General features: G+C 34.5%; 1 protein-coding gene across 7 annotated transcripts in view; it reads left to right on the top strand.

Annotated features, from left to right (window-relative positions):
- Window positions 1–17,869, top strand: part of SHOC1 (shortage in chiasmata 1) — an 85,908-nt gene that overhangs the window by 51,634 nt on the left and 16,405 nt on the right. For all 7 annotated transcript variants that reach the window (XM_042963816.1, XM_042963817.1, XM_042963819.1 and 4 more), the window contains 7 exons: window positions 1,979–2,083; window positions 5,434–5,612; window positions 7,066–7,138; window positions 12,873–12,939; window positions 14,160–14,338; window positions 15,861–15,978; window positions 17,297–17,408. In XM_042963816.1, the coding sequence (XP_042819750.1) occupies window positions 1,979–2,083; window positions 5,434–5,612; window positions 7,066–7,138; window positions 12,873–12,939; window positions 14,160–14,338; window positions 15,861–15,978; window positions 17,297–17,408 (833 nt within the window). The remainder of the gene's footprint in view (window positions 1–1,978; window positions 2,084–5,433; window positions 5,613–7,065; window positions 7,139–12,872; window positions 12,940–14,159; window positions 14,339–15,860; window positions 15,979–17,296; window positions 17,409–17,869) is intronic.

Raw genomic sequence — 17,869 nt, 5'->3', positions numbered from 1 at the left:
AATAATCAATCGAAGCAAACTCAGTACTGACAAAGATGTTAATATTATTAGAGAAGGACACTAAAACTTTTTATAACTGTGTTCCATATGTTCAGTAAGTTAGGGACATATAAAGGACACAAATGAAGCTTCTAGAAATGAAACTACAATGCATGAGATGAAAAAATGCACTAGATGGGATTAATGGCAGATTAAATATTGCAGAAGAAAAGATTAGTTAACTTGAAGACATAGCACTAGAAACTAAAATAAAACATGGGTAGGTAAAAAAAAATCTAAAAAAAGAAAGAAAAGAGCATCAGCGGGCTGTGAAACAACTTCAGATAGCCAGATATAATAGCAACTAGAATTCTCAAAGGCGAGGTAAAAAGAGGGTAAAGAGAAAAATATTTGAAAAAATAATGACTGAAAGCTTTCCAAACTTAGTAAGAACTAAAACCCATAGATCCAAGAAACTCAGTGAACAGCAAGCACAAGAAACATAATAAAGCCACACCGAGGCATATCATAATCAAATTGCTCAAAACTCGCAGTAAAGAGAAAATTGTAGGAGCAGCCAGAGGGAAAAGAAAAAGTATGTTACATAAGGAAAGCAAAGATAAGGATGACATAATTTCTTGTCAGAAATAATTCAGGTGAAAAGACAGTGGAGTAAAATCTTTAAAATACTGAAAGAAAAAAACCTTAGTTGTCTACACTAGGCAAAAACATATTATGAAAGCAAAGGTAAAATGAAGATGTTTTCAGACACATGAAAGCTGAAAGAATTCATCAGCTGCAGACTGGCATGATAAGAGATGTTCAAGAAATGTTCTCCTAAAGACAGAAGAAAAATGATACCAAACCTTGTTTCTCTGCCCTGTTCTTATCCATTCCAGGTCATGATTGACTTGTTTCCACAAGTCCTTAGAGGGGCTGAATATACTAACCCATAAATGGTTCTCCTGTTGCCCCTTGTTCCCAGTGACTACTTCTTATTTGCCTTGATCTTCACTAATTGATTAGATGAGCAGTTTTCAAATTTTTCAGCAGAACATTTTGTACAAATAAATATTTCATGGGATCCCATTATATAAAACATGGAAAAGTGAAGCTTCTCTGGTTGAATTGGGGCAGTGGGCCTAGACTCCTATCTTCTTGGTTTCACTTTTGCACATAGTAAAATCCAATCTATCATCTTCAGAAAGCTCTGGAACTACATGGAACACATTAAGTAGCCAATACATCTCTTGTATTGTAAATACACCTCTTGTTTGAGTCATATCTTTGGACAAATATTCCCAGGTGTCTACCTCCATTTCAAGGTATTGCTTTATGTTATGATCCCCATCTTTCTCTTCACCAGTTGGCAAGTTAGGAGTTGAATTTGCTTTTTGTTTCATAACTGGGAATCACTGGCCTTTTTTCCTACCAAGAGTAGAAATAATTGAATATCTTTTGGAAACAACAAGAATATGAACACTAAGGTTAGCTGTCTGGGTTTGAATGCCAGCTCCACCACTTATTTATTCACAAATTGACCTTAGAGGGGCACCTGGGTGGCTCAGTTGGTTAAGCATCTGACTCTAGATTTCTGGTCACATCATGATCTCACAATTTCGTGAGATCATGCACTGGTAGCACAGAGACTACTTGGGATTCTCTCTCTCTCTCTCTCTCTCTCTCTCTCTCTCTCAACCCCTCCCCCACTCACGCTGTCTCTGTCTCTCTCAAAATAAATAAACTTAAAAACAAAAACAAAGTGACCTTGGACAGTTACTTAACCTTGTTCAGACTATTTCCTCATCCATAAAATGAGGATCATAATAAACTTGTCTGATAGGGTTATTATTATTATAGATGCAATGAAATAACCAGCAGCCTGGCATATAGTAAGCACCTGATAATGAATGTTAGCTATTATTGTTAAGCATTCTGATACATATTCTAAAATTCTGATGTGTATCTTATGTTTTTAAATACATTTCTGCTTGCTTAGGTACGAATGATGAAAGAGAAATGACATACAAGCATGCTGCTCTCTTACATCTTCTGGTAACAATTAGAGATGTCCTTTTAACATGCAGCTTGGACACAGCATTGGGTTAGTGGGATAAATTTTTATTTCCCCTTTTAGTCCTATTGAGATATTTTTATTTCCTCTTTTACTTGCACATTAAGCACTATATACATTTTGACATAATTCTAATAGAATGTATATTTTATGCTGCCTATATTCATTGAAAGAAATCATTTGTAACAAATACCATCATTTAAAAAAATAGGTTTAGGATTCTCTAATCTAGGCCTGAATTGTAAACTCATAATGGCCTCAAGCAGATTTGATTATATAATCATTATCATGCACTACTTTTTAATGTAAGATGATATTTTGGCATGTACATTTTAGGTCCTCATTGAATGTTGTGGCTTTGAATCTTTGCTAGGTGAATATAACTAATATAACCAAATTATTAGTAGTAAGATATTTTGCAATTTTTTTAGTTTTACATGTAAATTAGGATATGAATTACTTGAGAAATAAAAATCAAACTATTTGAATATATTAGAAAATGTTAAGATTTTGGAAATTATTTCCAAACTATCAAAATCATTAAAATATCTGTCTCAATACATTACTGCTTTAGGCCCCTTATTGCAGGATTATTTAGATTTTTTAGTAATGGTATACTTATAGAATTGTTTTATAATTTAGAATTTCTAGAACCTATTTAAAATTTAAAGTGAAAATAATTTTTCTCTGATCTGTGACCCAGAGGTTTTGTCTAATCTATGACCCAGACAACTATTTCTCTAATCCACTGTTTTGGTAAATACTGAGCAGCAGTGAGTTACAGCTGTCCTCCCTCTAAGCACTGGAAATAATAATATTTGGCCAAGTATTGTATTAGTATTATCTGGTCAAGTATTATAACTATGTTACAGCTACCTTTAGAAATCCTAACATGTTGCTTATCCTTTCTTCTCCAATTAAACCACTTGGGTATTGATGCTGGATCAGGTTGTTTTACCTCCATCCCAAGAAAACTATGGATTGGGGACTCTAGTTTACAGAACCTGCAATTGGTATAAGGGTGTAATATCACATGTCCTTCTATTTAGTCATCTGTTTTCATTATACTTATCAGCTTCCATGAAAGGTCACCAGTCCTACCAAAAACAAGGCTGATTATTAAAGCATAATAATAAGGCAGAATATCAGAATCTAAACATCTGAGCTCTCCATGCTATAGAGAGAGTTCAGTTGTGACTCACTGCTGCTCAAACTTACTAGTATTAGAGAATTAGAATTAGAGAAATAATATTTATGGAGGATTATTTGAAGTATATTCACCTTTAAGTACTCTTACGATCTACACAAGGATTAAGTGAGACCATTAAGAACTATGTACTTGGGCTGAATGATTTTTTCTCCTCAAAGAAATACTTTTGCTCAATCAAACTTGGTCATTGCTATTTGGCTACCTTGAGGAATACTCTAGAAGTAAAATTAAAATTCTTGTTGGCAAGCAAACTTCTTAAGCCCTAGGTCCCAAGCCATAAGGAATAACTAAGCCACTTTGGACATTTTTAGTGGAGAGATTTCTCACTCTAAACCTCTCAAAGTCAAAGAGTGAATTAGGTTGTCCTCTTTTCTTTTTTTCTTTGCATAGTGGCAGAGAAAGAAAGGTCCATGGGGGTCTGGCTGCCTGCCCTGTACCCTTCTAGAATTCTGTTTTTTTTCTCCCAGCTGCCAATTTGTTACCCCTCCCAAGCTAGCAAGGTAATGACTTTCAAGATTAAAGGTATAGTCTCACTTCTGGGCTTTAACCCAGAAATAAATTCAGTATTGTGTAATGGGTACTGTAGTAAAGATAGGTACTAATGATACAAAGGATGGAGACTGTTACCTTTAAGCTGAATGTTTATTTAAAAATAAAGGGCTCCTGGGTGGCTCAGTCTGTTAAACTTCTGACTTCAGCTCAGGTCATGATCTCATGGTTTGTGAGTACCAGCCCCACTTCAGGCTCTGTGCTGACAGCTCAGAGCCTGGAGCCTGCTTTGGATTCTGTGTCTCCCTCTCTCTCTGCCCCTCCCCTGTTCACACTGTGTCTCTTTCAAAAATAAATAAACATTAAAAAGCTAAAAAAAAAAAAAAAAAAAAAAAAAGTACAAGTTTGCTAAGTAAATAAAGTATGAAAGGGTATTATAGGCAGAATTAAGAGCCCATAAGAATGACCCAGTGGGTGTGCTGCATACAGTTCCATGTAGTTAAAGTGAAGAGTACAAGGTAGAAAGCAGTAAGAACTAAGCATGAAGACATAAAAAAGAGCCAAATCATGAATAGCCTTGTAAGCTGCACAAAAGAGCTCAGACCTTATTCTGTAGATAATAGGGTGCCATTGAAATAGGGATGGTACTGGATTAGGCTTCTCATTTAGAAAGTTAGATCTAGAGAATCAGTAAGAGGTTTGGAGATTAGAAGGCAGAAAGAACATGGGGCGCCTGGGTGGCTCAGTTGGTTAAGCGTTGGACTTCAGCTTAGGTCATGATCTCACAGTTCTTGAGTTCGAGCCCCGCGATGGGCTCTGCGCTGACAGCTCAGAGGCTGCTTGGGATTCTCTCTATCTCCCCTCTCTCTCTATGCCCCTTCCCCACTTTCTTGCTTTCTCAAAAATAAACTTTAAAAAAAAGATAGAACATCAGTCTAAATTGCCCATCAGTCAAGCTGTACTAATGTAAAATTTGAATATGCACATAAATATAAAAATGTGAACATAAACATAATTTTAAAATATATTATTGCCAAAGTATTCAGTGAACATCTGACCTACATAAGTGACTATGCTAGGTGCTTTTCAGTAATTCACAGAACTCACTGTGTTGTGGAATCACCAGGAGAGCTTTTAGGCAAAAAACCCCGGGATACAATCTAAATTTACTGAATATGAACTTGCAAGGATAGGTTGCAGGATTCTGTGTTTGGAAACTGCTTGTAGTGGGTCTGAATTTAGGCTCTGCTGTTTTTGCAGTTATACAAATAAATTATGCATAAATATCATGGATTTATCCCAAGAGCTTATAGACTGAGATTGTCATATACATAAAGAACCAAAAATCAAGTACAATCTATTTATTCTACAGATAAAATACTAAGAAAATTCCAATGGGGTGGCATTTCCATAGGACTTGCATGTAAGTGTAGATCAAGCCAGAAGGCAGGAAAAGATGGGATATATTCGAGTATGTTGTGGTAGCTTAAAAGGAGACATTTGGTACATAATTTTAAGCTTTACTCAATTTTAAGGTTTTTATTAATATCTTTGATCAAAATCATAAAAGGATTAAAGTAAATTTTAATTGTTATGACTCTTGTTTCCTTTTAATTTTTACCATGGAGTTTCTCAAAGAATGAAAAGATATGCCTTTTCCCCCTACTTTTATTTTTAACAGGATATTTGTCAAATGCAAAAGATATCTACAGAAGCATTTTAGGCTCCTATCTGGACAACATTTGGAGACAGCTGGAGATTGTACAGTTTGTTAGGGAAAAAAAGCCTGAAACCAATTACAAGATACAAGAACTGCGATGCCAGATACTAAATTGGATGCAGAGTGAACAGCAGATTAATGTAAGTACTGGAATAAAGCTGATAACGATAATCAGCTTAAGTAAGAATTGGATTGGTGATGGGCATTAAGGAGGGCACTTGTTGGGATGAACACTGGGTGTTATACGTAAGTGTTAAATCACTGGATTCTACTCATGAAACCAATACTACACAACACATTAACTAACTTGAATTTAAATAAATTAATTTTAAAAAAGGAATTGGATATAAGATAAATTTTTGCATTTAACTCTGAAATTATGAAGTAGTCTAGACTATTTGGTCCCTTGACAGTTTTCTCCTTAAGTAAGTTAACAAAACAGAATCAGACCAAGAGAAAGGATGATTTTGCATCATTGTTCATATGTCTTGAATTTAAAAATACTTTAATTTTTATTATACAGAGTTCTCCATGGATTGACTCTGCAAATCTCAAAATTGTTGTCTGGTACTTTTAAGTTCATGGGCATATACCAGATAACAAAACTACAATAATTTATTTTTAGATATTGAACCAGAATCTCATCTCATATGATTCTACAAAAAAAGCTCTTAGTTTATGCCTTGGATTATATTGGGGATTTTTGCCCACGCTACCTCAAGCATATGAAGGTTGCATTACTAAAGACTTAAGAGGGGAAGCCTGAGTAGTTCAATTGGTTAAGCATCTGGCTTGGGTCATGATCTCACAGTTCATAAGTTCAAGCCCTGCATCAGGCTCTATTCTGACAGCCTGGAGCCTGCTTTGGATTCTGTGTCTCCCTCTCTCTCTGCCCCTTCCCTGCTCATGCGCGCTCTCTCTCTCTCTCTCTCTTTCTCTCTCTCTCTCTCTCTCAAATAAACATTTAAAAAAAAGACTTAAGAGGAAATACTTTCTTAAATGTTTTCAAGCTGAAAAACGTTTCAAATACTTTACACAAAATCTGGATGTAAATGTGGCCTTCTTCTTCTTCTTCTTCCTCTTTGCCCCTCCTATATCTTTATCCCCAACTCTGTGGTTACTTGGATAACTTGCCTAAGTCATTAAAATAAAGTAAAATAATCAGTCAGAAATTTAAAAAATTGAAATTGATTTATTGTCCTCCCCCAACCCCGTGCCAAAAAAAGAGCTGTGATGGTAAGTAGGAAAGTATAGCAGCAAATCATTGGTTTTCTCTAACAAATTCAAACTTGTCTGAGTCGAATTTAACACTAACAATGCAGGCAGAGACAACTTATATATACAATCACCTATATGGAAGTACATGAATGCTAAGAATGCCCTACCCTAGAATATTTTCCTCATTGATATTTGATCTTACCAGAATTTATTCCTCTGTGTTTAAGCACTGACATCTTTTATAACACATATTTGCTTGGTAATCTTATTGTCATTATTTTCATGTAACCAGTGAAGCTTGTTTTTTTGTTATAGTAGCATAACTATGAAAAGAATAATTATTCAGAGATATATGAAATTCTTATTTTTGACCAGGTGCTGATTATAATAAGAATGGACTCAGATGGTGAGAAACATTTACTCATTAAAATCCTTAACAAAATGGAAGGTAGGGAGATTGATTGATTGATTGATTGATTTATGGCAGTTGGGAGTCTTAAATTATGCTTCATTTGATAACAAATGTTTGAACATATACAAATGTAGTGATCTAAGTTTTTAAATTAAGATATAATAACATACCATAAAATTCATCCTTTAAAAGTATATAACTCAGTGGGATATAACCAGTTTTGAAATAAATCTGGACTTTAAGTCTGCAATATAAATATACTGTAATGTACTTACACATACATTATATATCATATGTATTTATTATTATCAATTAACACCTTTTATTAATTATCTACTAGTTGCTACATAATACTGTATACTTACAACTCTATAAATCAGTTTTAGTAAATCAGTTTTATAAATAAAGAAACTAAAATTCATAAAGGTGATGTAACATGCCACATCTCATAGGTAGCAAGTAAGGGAATCAGGATTTCATCTAAGGTCTGTCTTGTTCTAGTGTCATTCTTCAACTCTTCTACCCACTATTGCCCCCTCTGCCAATTCTTTCCACCTTGTGCTATGGTTTACATATTGCTTATATTTAAACTCTTCTCCTTTTTCATCTCCTTGTCTTTTTTAATGTTTATTCATTTTTCAGAGAGAGACAGACAGAGTGTGAGTAGGCGAGGGGCAGAAAGAGGGAGATGCAGAATCAAAGCAAGCTCCGGGCTCTGAGCTGTCAGCACAGAGCCCGACACGGGGCTTGAACTCATGAACTGTAAGATCATGACCTGAGCCTAAGTAGAACACTTAACCAACTGAGCCACCCAGGTGTCCCAATTTCATCTCCTTGTCTTAAGTGAAACCCTGCTTTCCCCAGATGATATGGCTTCCCCTGTATCCCTCTCGTAAAAAAGCTGATAATTCTCTCATATATATGTGTGTGTATATATATATGTATATTATAGCCTTCCTTTCTAATATATATATACACACACATATATATATACATATGTATATGTACACATATGTATGTATACATATATATGTATGTACACATATGTATATATATGTGTGTATATGTATGAGATACATGAGATATATGAGATATATAAGATATGTATATATCATAGGGGTGAGAAGGTTAATTTCTTGTTTTATCCTTTCCAAAACATTATTCCTCTATCTCTGAGGTTATGCCATATTGCCACAGCATTTTCTACCATTCCAACTGCCATCCTCTAGTTACCACCTGAACATTCCCCATCATCTGTGGACAGTTCTGCACCTGGTTCAGGGTATTCTTTTCACTCCTAGTCCTGCCATTATCCTAGGTGTCTTTAACATGAATGATGATTCAACATTCTGCTTATAGTTTTGTTGACCCCCACAGCAAAAATGATATTCATTCCTTGGCTATGCCATCAACCTTGTAATAATGCAGAACTGTGCTACTTCTGAACTTTAAACTCTGATATATTGCTCTCTGTCTACAGCTACATTAACTCTTTCACGATGTTCAGCATCTTAGAGATCTGTAATCTGTCAACTCCTTTTTTGTTTCACTTTCTTCTCTTTCCAGACTTGGTGATGTGCCCATGACTCTAATCAGTCTTGTCCTTCTAATGTACCTTCCATTTAAACCTTAGCTCTGAATCCATCAAGACATTTAACTTCTCTGTTTCTATACCTGAGCTCCTGAGCATTATTAGAAAAAATAAAATAGTTTGGTACCACTATCTTGGTATAACTTATCTTCTCTGAACTTATATGGGCTCTTAATACCTCTTAACAACCTTTCTATATGTTCTTAGTTCCCATTCTTATCCACCTAATGGCTATACCACAAACCCCCACTATGCTACTCATCCCCTCATTATTTCTTCTTTTTACTTGAGAGAGAGAGAGAGAGAGAAAGAAGAGTGTGAGTCAGGGAAAGGGGCAGAGGGAGAGAGAGAGAATCTCAAGCAGGCTCTGTGCTGTTAATGTGGAGCCCCATGTGGGGCTCTATCCCACAACCCAGGTTTCATGACTCCTCATCCCCTCATTTTTCAGAGAATTATGCAGGGTACCTGTGTGGATCAGTTGGTTAAGTGTCTGACTCTTGATTTTGGTTCGGGACATGATCTCACAGTTTGTGAGTTCAAGCCCCATGTCATTCTCTGTGTGGACAGTGCAGAGCCTGCTTGGGATTTTCCCTCTCTCTCTGCCCCTCTCCTGCTCATGTGCGTGTGTCTCCCCCCCCCCCCCCAATAAATAAATAAACATTAAAAAAAGAGAATTATGCTTTTTAATGTCCATTAATGGGGTAAGAATCTTCAGTTTTCTTCCCTACCATCTACAAACTTACCTTTATTTCTTCTTTTATCTTTTCCTCCTTTCTTTATAAAGGAGGTGAACCTCCTCCTTTTGAAAACCAATTTTTCATTTCTGCTTTGGATCCTATCTCTTCCTGCATCAGTGTGTTCCTTAAGTTATTCCATAGCCCAGCCTTCCTTTCTAATGACTCTCCCTTAATCTTCAAGCCCTCTGGTCTTCTTCTTTTTTTTTTTTTTAAGTTTATTTATTTATTTTGAGAGAGACAGAGACAATGCAGGTGGGGGAGGGGCAGAGAGAGAGGGAGAGAGAATCCCAAGCAGGGTCCATACTGTCAGTACAGAGCCCAACTCAGGGTTTGAACTCATGAAACTGTGAGATCATGGCCTGAGCCAAAACCAAGAGTCAGACACTTAACTGATTGAGCCACCCAGGCACCCCAAGCCCTTTGGTCTCAAAAATAAAATAAAATACCACACTCAACCTATGTCATCCTTTTTTTACTATTTATTTTCCCTCTATAAATTGCATCTTTGACCATCTCCCAATATATTTCTTTGCTGTAACCCTACCAAACTTTATCATGCTGTTTCCTATCTCCATGCCCTTATGCCTCCTGTTCTGCTATAATGGTGCTCTTCTCCCTTCTTTAACAGCTAACTCCTACACATCCTTTAAAAATCAGTTAAAACATTTGTTCAGGAAGCCTGATTTAAATGCTTTCCTTTGTGATTTCAGGGTATTATGTGCATACTTCTAAGGCGCTACGTACCATTCTGGACTGTACCAACTGATTCTCTTGTCTGTTTTCCTCACTAGTATGTCAGCTTCTGGAGGATAAGCACTATGCCCTAATTTGTATTCCCAGCACCCACAAAAATGCCTGGAATATAGAAGGAACTTAATAAAAATTAATAACTGGATGAGCTAATGAATGCCTCTCTATATACCTAGTAGACTGAGACTAGTGAAAAAGATTAAACTGAACTATATACACATATTACAAATGTCTGCTTATCAGTGCAGTTAGCAAAATAAACTATTAAATTATAGTAATATGAGAATGGAAGATTCTTTCAAGCAGAACTGTATTAGGTGCTATTTCTTTTTTTTTTTTTAAGTTATTTATTTTGAGAGACAGCGAGTGGGGGAGAGTCAGAGAAAGAGGGAGAGAGAGTGAATCCCAAGCAGGCTCCTCACTGACAGCATAGCGCCTGATTCAGGGCTCAAACTCACAAACTGTGAGATCATGACCTGAACCAAAACCAAGAGTCCGATGCTTAACTGACCGAGATTCCCAGGCACCTCTATAAGTGCTACTTCTTGATGACATTATCATGTGTCTAGAGTCCAAATTTGCAAACTTGGATCTTATTATTTGTTCAGTTTTCCAGTCCTGGGCAGATGAGGTCTTATCTACTAAATTCACAAGATATTTCCACTATGAAATTGGTAAAGCATTAGTTAACAATTGTGAAGCTGAACCTGCTACAACTGTCTGGAATCAGGCTAATTGAAAACATTTTTTTTTTAAGTTAGGAAAGTGATGAGCAATGTTAGCATTATAAAACCAAGGGATCTGGGTAACTGAAGGAATATTTTTGTGAAGAAGCTGAGGAAATATTTCTGATATTTCTGCCGCACAGAGAAGAATACTTAAACCTACTTAATGGGGCAACTTTCCCTTTAATACACCTAAGACACATGGACAAATTATTAGTGTATATGTCACTTCTTATCTAGGCTTCATGCTGAACATTCCTATTTCTTTGGCTTTTGGGATTATATCATCACTACTCTTCCAATTTCTTTCAACAAGGTCTACTAACACAAAAATATTAACTCTCTAAGCTGAAAAAATGTTTTTACTCCTTCTAACTAGCAGCTGTCCTCTCTGTCTAGGAGTAAGACCTTTTTTTTTCTGTCTAGTGTTAGAAAATAGAAATGAGGTTTCATCATCTATGTTTTTGGAAGATCCTAGCAGTTCACTTAGTAAGTAATCTGCTTTGGGATCATAGCTAAGACAAATCAGGTAAGGAGATTAGATTTTATTTTATTTTATTTTTAAATGTTTATTTATTTATTTTGAGAGAGAAAGCTGGAGTGGGGTAAGGGCAGAGAGAGAATTCCAAGCAGGCTCCATGCTGTCAGTGCAGAGCCTGATGCAGGGCTTGATCTCACAAACCGGGAGATCATGACCTGAGCTGAAATCAAGAGTTGGATGCTTAATCGACTGAGCCACCCAGGTGCCCCTGGAGATTAGATTTTTAAATAATATGATCTTGGGGGGCCTGGCTGGCTCAGCCGGTAGAGCATGTGACTCTTGATCTCAAGGTTGTGAGTTCAAGACCCACATTGAGTGTAGAGGTTACTAAAAATAAAAATTTTTAAATAATAATAATACCTTATAAATTTATATACAGAAGACAAATAGTACCCATCCTCTTCTTATTTCTACCAAAACTATTGTCATATTAAGCCAAGTAAACATGAGTAAGTAAGCATTACTTTGTTATTATTACATCATGCCTTTGTGAACTTTACAACTGATGAATGTATACCAATAGAGTGTAAGCTTTATTTTAACTGGAACTAGCTATTCCTAAACCAGTTATGTCTACCAAAAATAAACTGTATGTGTGGGTACAGAATTTTTGAAATTAATTTTATTTTGTTAAGAAATTAGTAACATAGAAATTTAAGTTATAGTTGAGAAGCAGAAGTGAATCTAATGAGCAGGTGGCATCCAATAGATCTTCTGTTTCTTACACAACCAATAAAAAGGAAAAAATGGGGGCACCTGGGTGACTCAGTAGGTTGAGCGTCTGACTCTTGATTTCAGCTCAGGTCATGCTCCCAGGGTCATGAGATCAAGCCCTGAGTTGGGCTCCGCAGTGAGTGTGGAGCCTGCTTAAGATTCTCTCTCTCTCTCTTTCTCTCTCCCCATCTGCTCCTCTCCCCTGCTTGTGCCCTCTCTTTCTCTAAACAAACAAACAAAACAACAACAACAACAACAAACCCAAAAAGTTAAGGTGGTAATTTTAAAAAAAGGAAAAAATGACATCAAAATGTAGTCTCTTGCTGTTTCATTATGTACTTAAATTTTTGAGTAGAAAAAAAAAAAGGTGAAATCAACCATGATTTTTAACAAATAAAATTAAATGTACAGAATTGATGAGTATCTTATTTGGTTACTTTAAAATTAAGGTTTTAATCCACTCTATTATTTTACATCATAAATTCAGACTTTCCATGCTTATAACATACACACATACCGGACATATTGCCCATGCGTCAAACTTTGATACCACAGACAGAAAAATAATCCAGAAAATTGTATTTTAAGCAGTTTCCTTGTTTATAGATCTTTAATTCATTGTTATGGTAGTGAAATATATGAACACCTAAAACTTATATATAAACAGAACACTGAAAAAAACCTTTTTTGTATTATTCTTCTTTTCTAACAGGTTTAACACTGACTGTCTTACAAAACAAAAGAAATGATTTTCTGGAATCTGAAGGTGTTTTAAATGGGTAAAAATGTATTTATTCATCTATGGGAAATAAGCATACCAGTTTCACAGATTTCTTCACAATTTCTCCCGGAATTTAACTTTTTAAAAAGGCTTAGTAAAACCTGAAATTAATCAATATCTCTCTCCTCTTCCTGAAAAATGTATTATATTAGAACACTTGAACTCAGGTCATTGCCTTATGCATTATATATTATTGTTGTCCAGAATTTTAGTTCAGTCTTGTTTCAATATCCCTGAATTATCATTGTTATTTTTAGTACAGGAAGTGCCCATTTAGACTTACTCTTGTTTATACCAGTTTTGGGGTTTTTTGCTCAGCATTGTTTCTTATATCTCCTTCCTTTCTTTGGAGTTCTCTTTCTTCCTGAAGTATATCCTTTAGAAATTCGTTCAGTGAGAGCATGCTAATAATAAAATTCAGTGTTGACATGTCTAAAAATGTTTTTATTTTGCCTTATTTTATGTAGAAATTATTTATTTCCAATACTGAGATCCAAATTATAAAAAGAGGTGTAAATCAAGTAGAAGCTCATAAAAGCACTTACGTCTTTTATCTATCTGGATTGCTCTATATAGAAAATAGAGATTTTTCATTGTAGCAAGTGCTATTATATGGAATCTGAAGATGGAAAAGATAAACTTATGATATTTAAGTATCCATCTTTTGTTGTTGCTAAAGCATCTGTGAAGCTCACTGAGAAAAAGAAAAACCATTTCAAAGTTGTCAGATAATATTCTATTATATAGATCCTCAAAGATGAAAACCTCACATGTATAAGAGAATGAGATTGATTTCTCATGGTGATTTGTCTGTTATTGATAGGACTCAGTTAATAGTCCTTTGCATTTGGGGATGTGAAGTAGTCCTGTTTTTTTAAAAAAATGTATGACCATCAGGGTGCTTGGCTGGCTCAGTCAGAAGAGCATGTGACTTTTGATCTTGGGATCATGGGTTTGAGCCCTACATTGGCTGCAGAGACTACTTAAAAATAAAATCCTTAAAAAATAAAAAAAAATGTATGACCATCAAAAGGAAAGATAAAGAGAGATTAGCACAACTGGAGAACAAATCAACAGAAAATACACCAGTGCCTTTCCAAGATAAGCAGGCACAGACTAGAGAAGAATAAACTAGCCAAAAACAGTCATCTTTTTAGCCTTCAAAGTAAATAATGACACAAATATAATTCCATTTTCTTGGCTTTCCTTTGTCTTCAGTACAAGTTCCTGTGTAGTTGCACATAATCAATACATTGGAGCAGATTTCCCCTGGAGTAACTTCTCATTTGTGGTGGAATACAATTTTGTAGAAAACTCTTGTTGGACTAAACACTGCGAGAAATTGAATATTCCTCACATGGCCTTTAAAGTGATTCTTCCAGACACAGTATTAAAGAGTAAGGATATAAACTAAAGTCCTTTTGTTGCTGAGGTAGAATGGAAATTGTCTGTTTTCTGTTTCTGATCTGTGGAGAGAGAATGAGCTATGGCATTAGAGGACTTGAGTTCAAGCTCTAACCTCACCACTTGGGTGTGACGTTGGGCAGGTTCTTTCCCTCTTACCTCATATTCATTTGTAAAGTAAGCTTTACTGATGATATCTGTCTTCATCTCTTTACCTTCTAAGTTTTATTTATAATAGCCCAATTTAATTATGATTATATTGCATTTTTTTGTATTTATATCGCATTTCATATTTTGTATCTCATTTATATCGTATTTTTTATTGAATTTTAGGGGAAATTTTGTTGTAGTATGTTGACTGATTCAGAAAACTTAATATGCAACAAAAAGTTACACACAGACACTTAGAGAAGACTCTAAAACCACTTTGTATATCATTTGGCTTCTCTGTATTTCTCAGCAACCCTTCACATGACTCAGATTGTGAATTCTCACATCCATTAAGCTTCACATGACTCAGATTGTGAATTCTCACGTCCATTAAGTAAAAAAAGCCTGTACATTTTTAGTCCCAGGGCATTCCTTTCAATACTTGCCATAAATTACTTTCTATCCACCTCAAGTCTGAGTGGGAAGTTTGAATTCTGAGAGATTCTAATTCAATTCTAAAAATACAGTCACCATAATGGTTACTTTGGAATTTTTGATAAACAGAATTAAATGTTAAATTGATTAAATAATTGAAACATGGGCCCAAGAAAAGATAAAAGCATCCTAGTTTATAGGTAGAGGCTTCTTTCAGTCTCTTGAAGATGAACTTAATTTATTCAACCATTCCTTATTTGGAGCATTTACAACACTTCAGTTTTCCACTACTGTACTACAAGATTTATAGTAGTTTATTATATAATTTTATATACTGTTCTAAGAAGTGAAATGAATTGCTGGGTCAAAAGTATATACACATTTACATATTGTCAAATATGCTTCCAGAAATGCTATCTCAATTCATATTTGTGCAGAAAGTGCAAGAGAATCCTTTTCCCAATATCTTTATAGTAAGTAGGTATTATTATTCTAAGTCTTTGACAGAATTATAGGCAGAAAATATTTTATAGTTATATATAATTAATTAATTATAGATAATTAATGTCTTGATTATCCATATCTTTTCATACATGAATTGATCTTATATAGCCATTCTTTTGTAAATTGCCTGTTAATGACCTTTGTCCATTTATCTATTGAGGTATTTATTATTTTCCTATTGATCTGTATCATATAGTAGTTTTAGTAAATTCTGTTAACTGTGTTTTATTTCTAGGTAATAGGATAACATATGCTTTTTATTTTATTCTTCAGACCTTTCTTTATTCTGATTTCTGATTTTTTACAGTGAATATGTTTTATTTTTATACTGCTCCTTGAACATACACTTGTTATTCTCATGTTTAGTAAAAAAGAGAAAGAGCTGAAAGATGAGAAACAAATATTTATAAGCTTTCTCTCATTTAGGAAGCACCTTGCTGGATAGTTTTGGGGGTTTTGTTTTGGAAATTCAGGTTCCATATGTGTTTTTTGCATCTGAAGGACTTCTTAATACTCCAGAAATTCTTCAGTTGCTAGAATCCAAGTAAGTTATTGATTTCATAACTTTTAGCAAGGGTATATATATTCTAAATGACTAACCATTATGCTATATATGCAGTATTATTATTTCTCTGATTCAAGCCTGCAATTATATCATATGAATAGTTTTCCAAAGAGTTTATGTCAAGTTACACTTCTCTCCCTGTAGTACACCATCACAATTACTGAATGTTATCTTTTTTTGGCAATATACATCAATCTTGTGGAGAAAAAAATGTTTCATTATTGTTTAAATTTATATTTTAATTTCATTTCTTTTGTTACCAGCAAGTACGAACACTTTATGTGTCTTTTTTTTTCTGTGAATTATATGGTCATATCTTTGGGTCATTGATAATATGGAGAATGAGTGTTCTTATTTAGAGGGCCTTAAATACTGCCTGGGAAATAGGACTATGAAGTTCTAAATAAATTCTCAAATTTTTAGACTTTAAGTTCTGAGGTCAGACCAGCACTGAACATTTTAAAATCATATAAAACACTTTATCACAGCATACAAGTTGTCACAGAAATATTAGACATTGGGCTATATATCAAGGAGGAATAATTGAGCTGTGACATTAATTAAAATACAGATCTAAAAATAAATAAATAAATAAATAATACAGATCTATTTTCCATGCTTTTGTTTTTAAATCTTAAGGCTATGGGGCATTCACAGAAAACTATGAGCTTACAAAAGGTAGTTAAAATCTAGGCCAGTTTTAAGGAAAGAGAAAAGAAAATTCTGATAAATGCAGAATGTTTTAGTGTATTACAAAATGTTTTGATTTCATGAATTATTTAAAAAGCTGGAAGAAATTGGTCAATACATTTATAATAGTATTATGTGCAGTAATATTTAGTAAAATACCTACGGCAATGCACATCTTAACGAATTTTTCATACATACTGAATAAATCATAATTTAATTCCTCAAATTTATAAAGTAGAATAAATTGATATATGAAAGAAAAAGTGCAGTCGTTAAAATAATTTAATATGCAAGAGGACAATACAGACTTTCTTAAAGAATTTTTCTGGGACGCCTGGGTGGCTCAGTCGGCTGGGCGGCTGACTTCAGCTTAGGTCATGATCTCAGGGTTCGTGGGTTTGAACCCTGTGTTGGGCTCTGTGCTAACAGCTCAGAGCCCAGAGCCTGGAGCCTGCTTCAGATTCTGTGTCTCCCCTCTCTCTCTGCCCCTCCCCTGCTCACGTGTCTCTCTGTCTCTCAAAACTGAATAAACATTAAAAAAATAATAAAACAAAAGAATTTTTCTTAGTCATTTCATGATGTCACCTAAAAATATGGTATTTTACAGCTATAATATCACACTAGTGGAGAGAAGCTGCAGTGAGTCACTGAAACTCTTTGGAAGTACAGAGTGTTATGTAGTGGTGACAGTTGATGAATACACCGCCATAGTTTTGCAGGTAAAACTAGACAGTAAGAAATACAAGCCAAATATCTGTGTAATTTATTATTAGCTCTACTATAGAGAGCTTAACTATAATATTAGTGATTTCTTCCAAAACTTTGCAAATGGACCACAAGTACTAAAATCGTCACTATACAAAATTACTATTACCAAACTTCTTCAATGCCTTATAATTTTTAACATACTTTAAGAGGACAAAGCAAATATGGAATCTTTAATGTTATATATTGACCTATTTTAAAATATATTTATAGAACAATTATAGTGTTGAAAACCTGAAAAATCAAATCCTAGCTACTATGCTTCTTAACAGGTGGTAGTATATTAATCCATGATTAGTGATATGAGATTTCCTCTAAAGTAAGTGGGGGTTACCTATAAGTAAGCTGATTAAAAAAAAAAAAGATTCTCTTTAAAAAATCCCTATAGTTTGGAATTTAAGATTTACAAATTCTT

The sequence above is a fragment of the Panthera tigris genome, chromosome D4 (genome assembly GCF_018350195.1).
Source record: "Panthera tigris isolate Pti1 chromosome D4, P.tigris_Pti1_mat1.1, whole genome shotgun sequence".
NCBI lineage: Eukaryota > Metazoa > Chordata > Mammalia > Carnivora > Felidae > Panthera > Panthera tigris.
The sequence above is the reverse complement of the archived record's forward strand: the minus strand, read 5'-3'. Positions and strand labels throughout refer to the sequence as shown.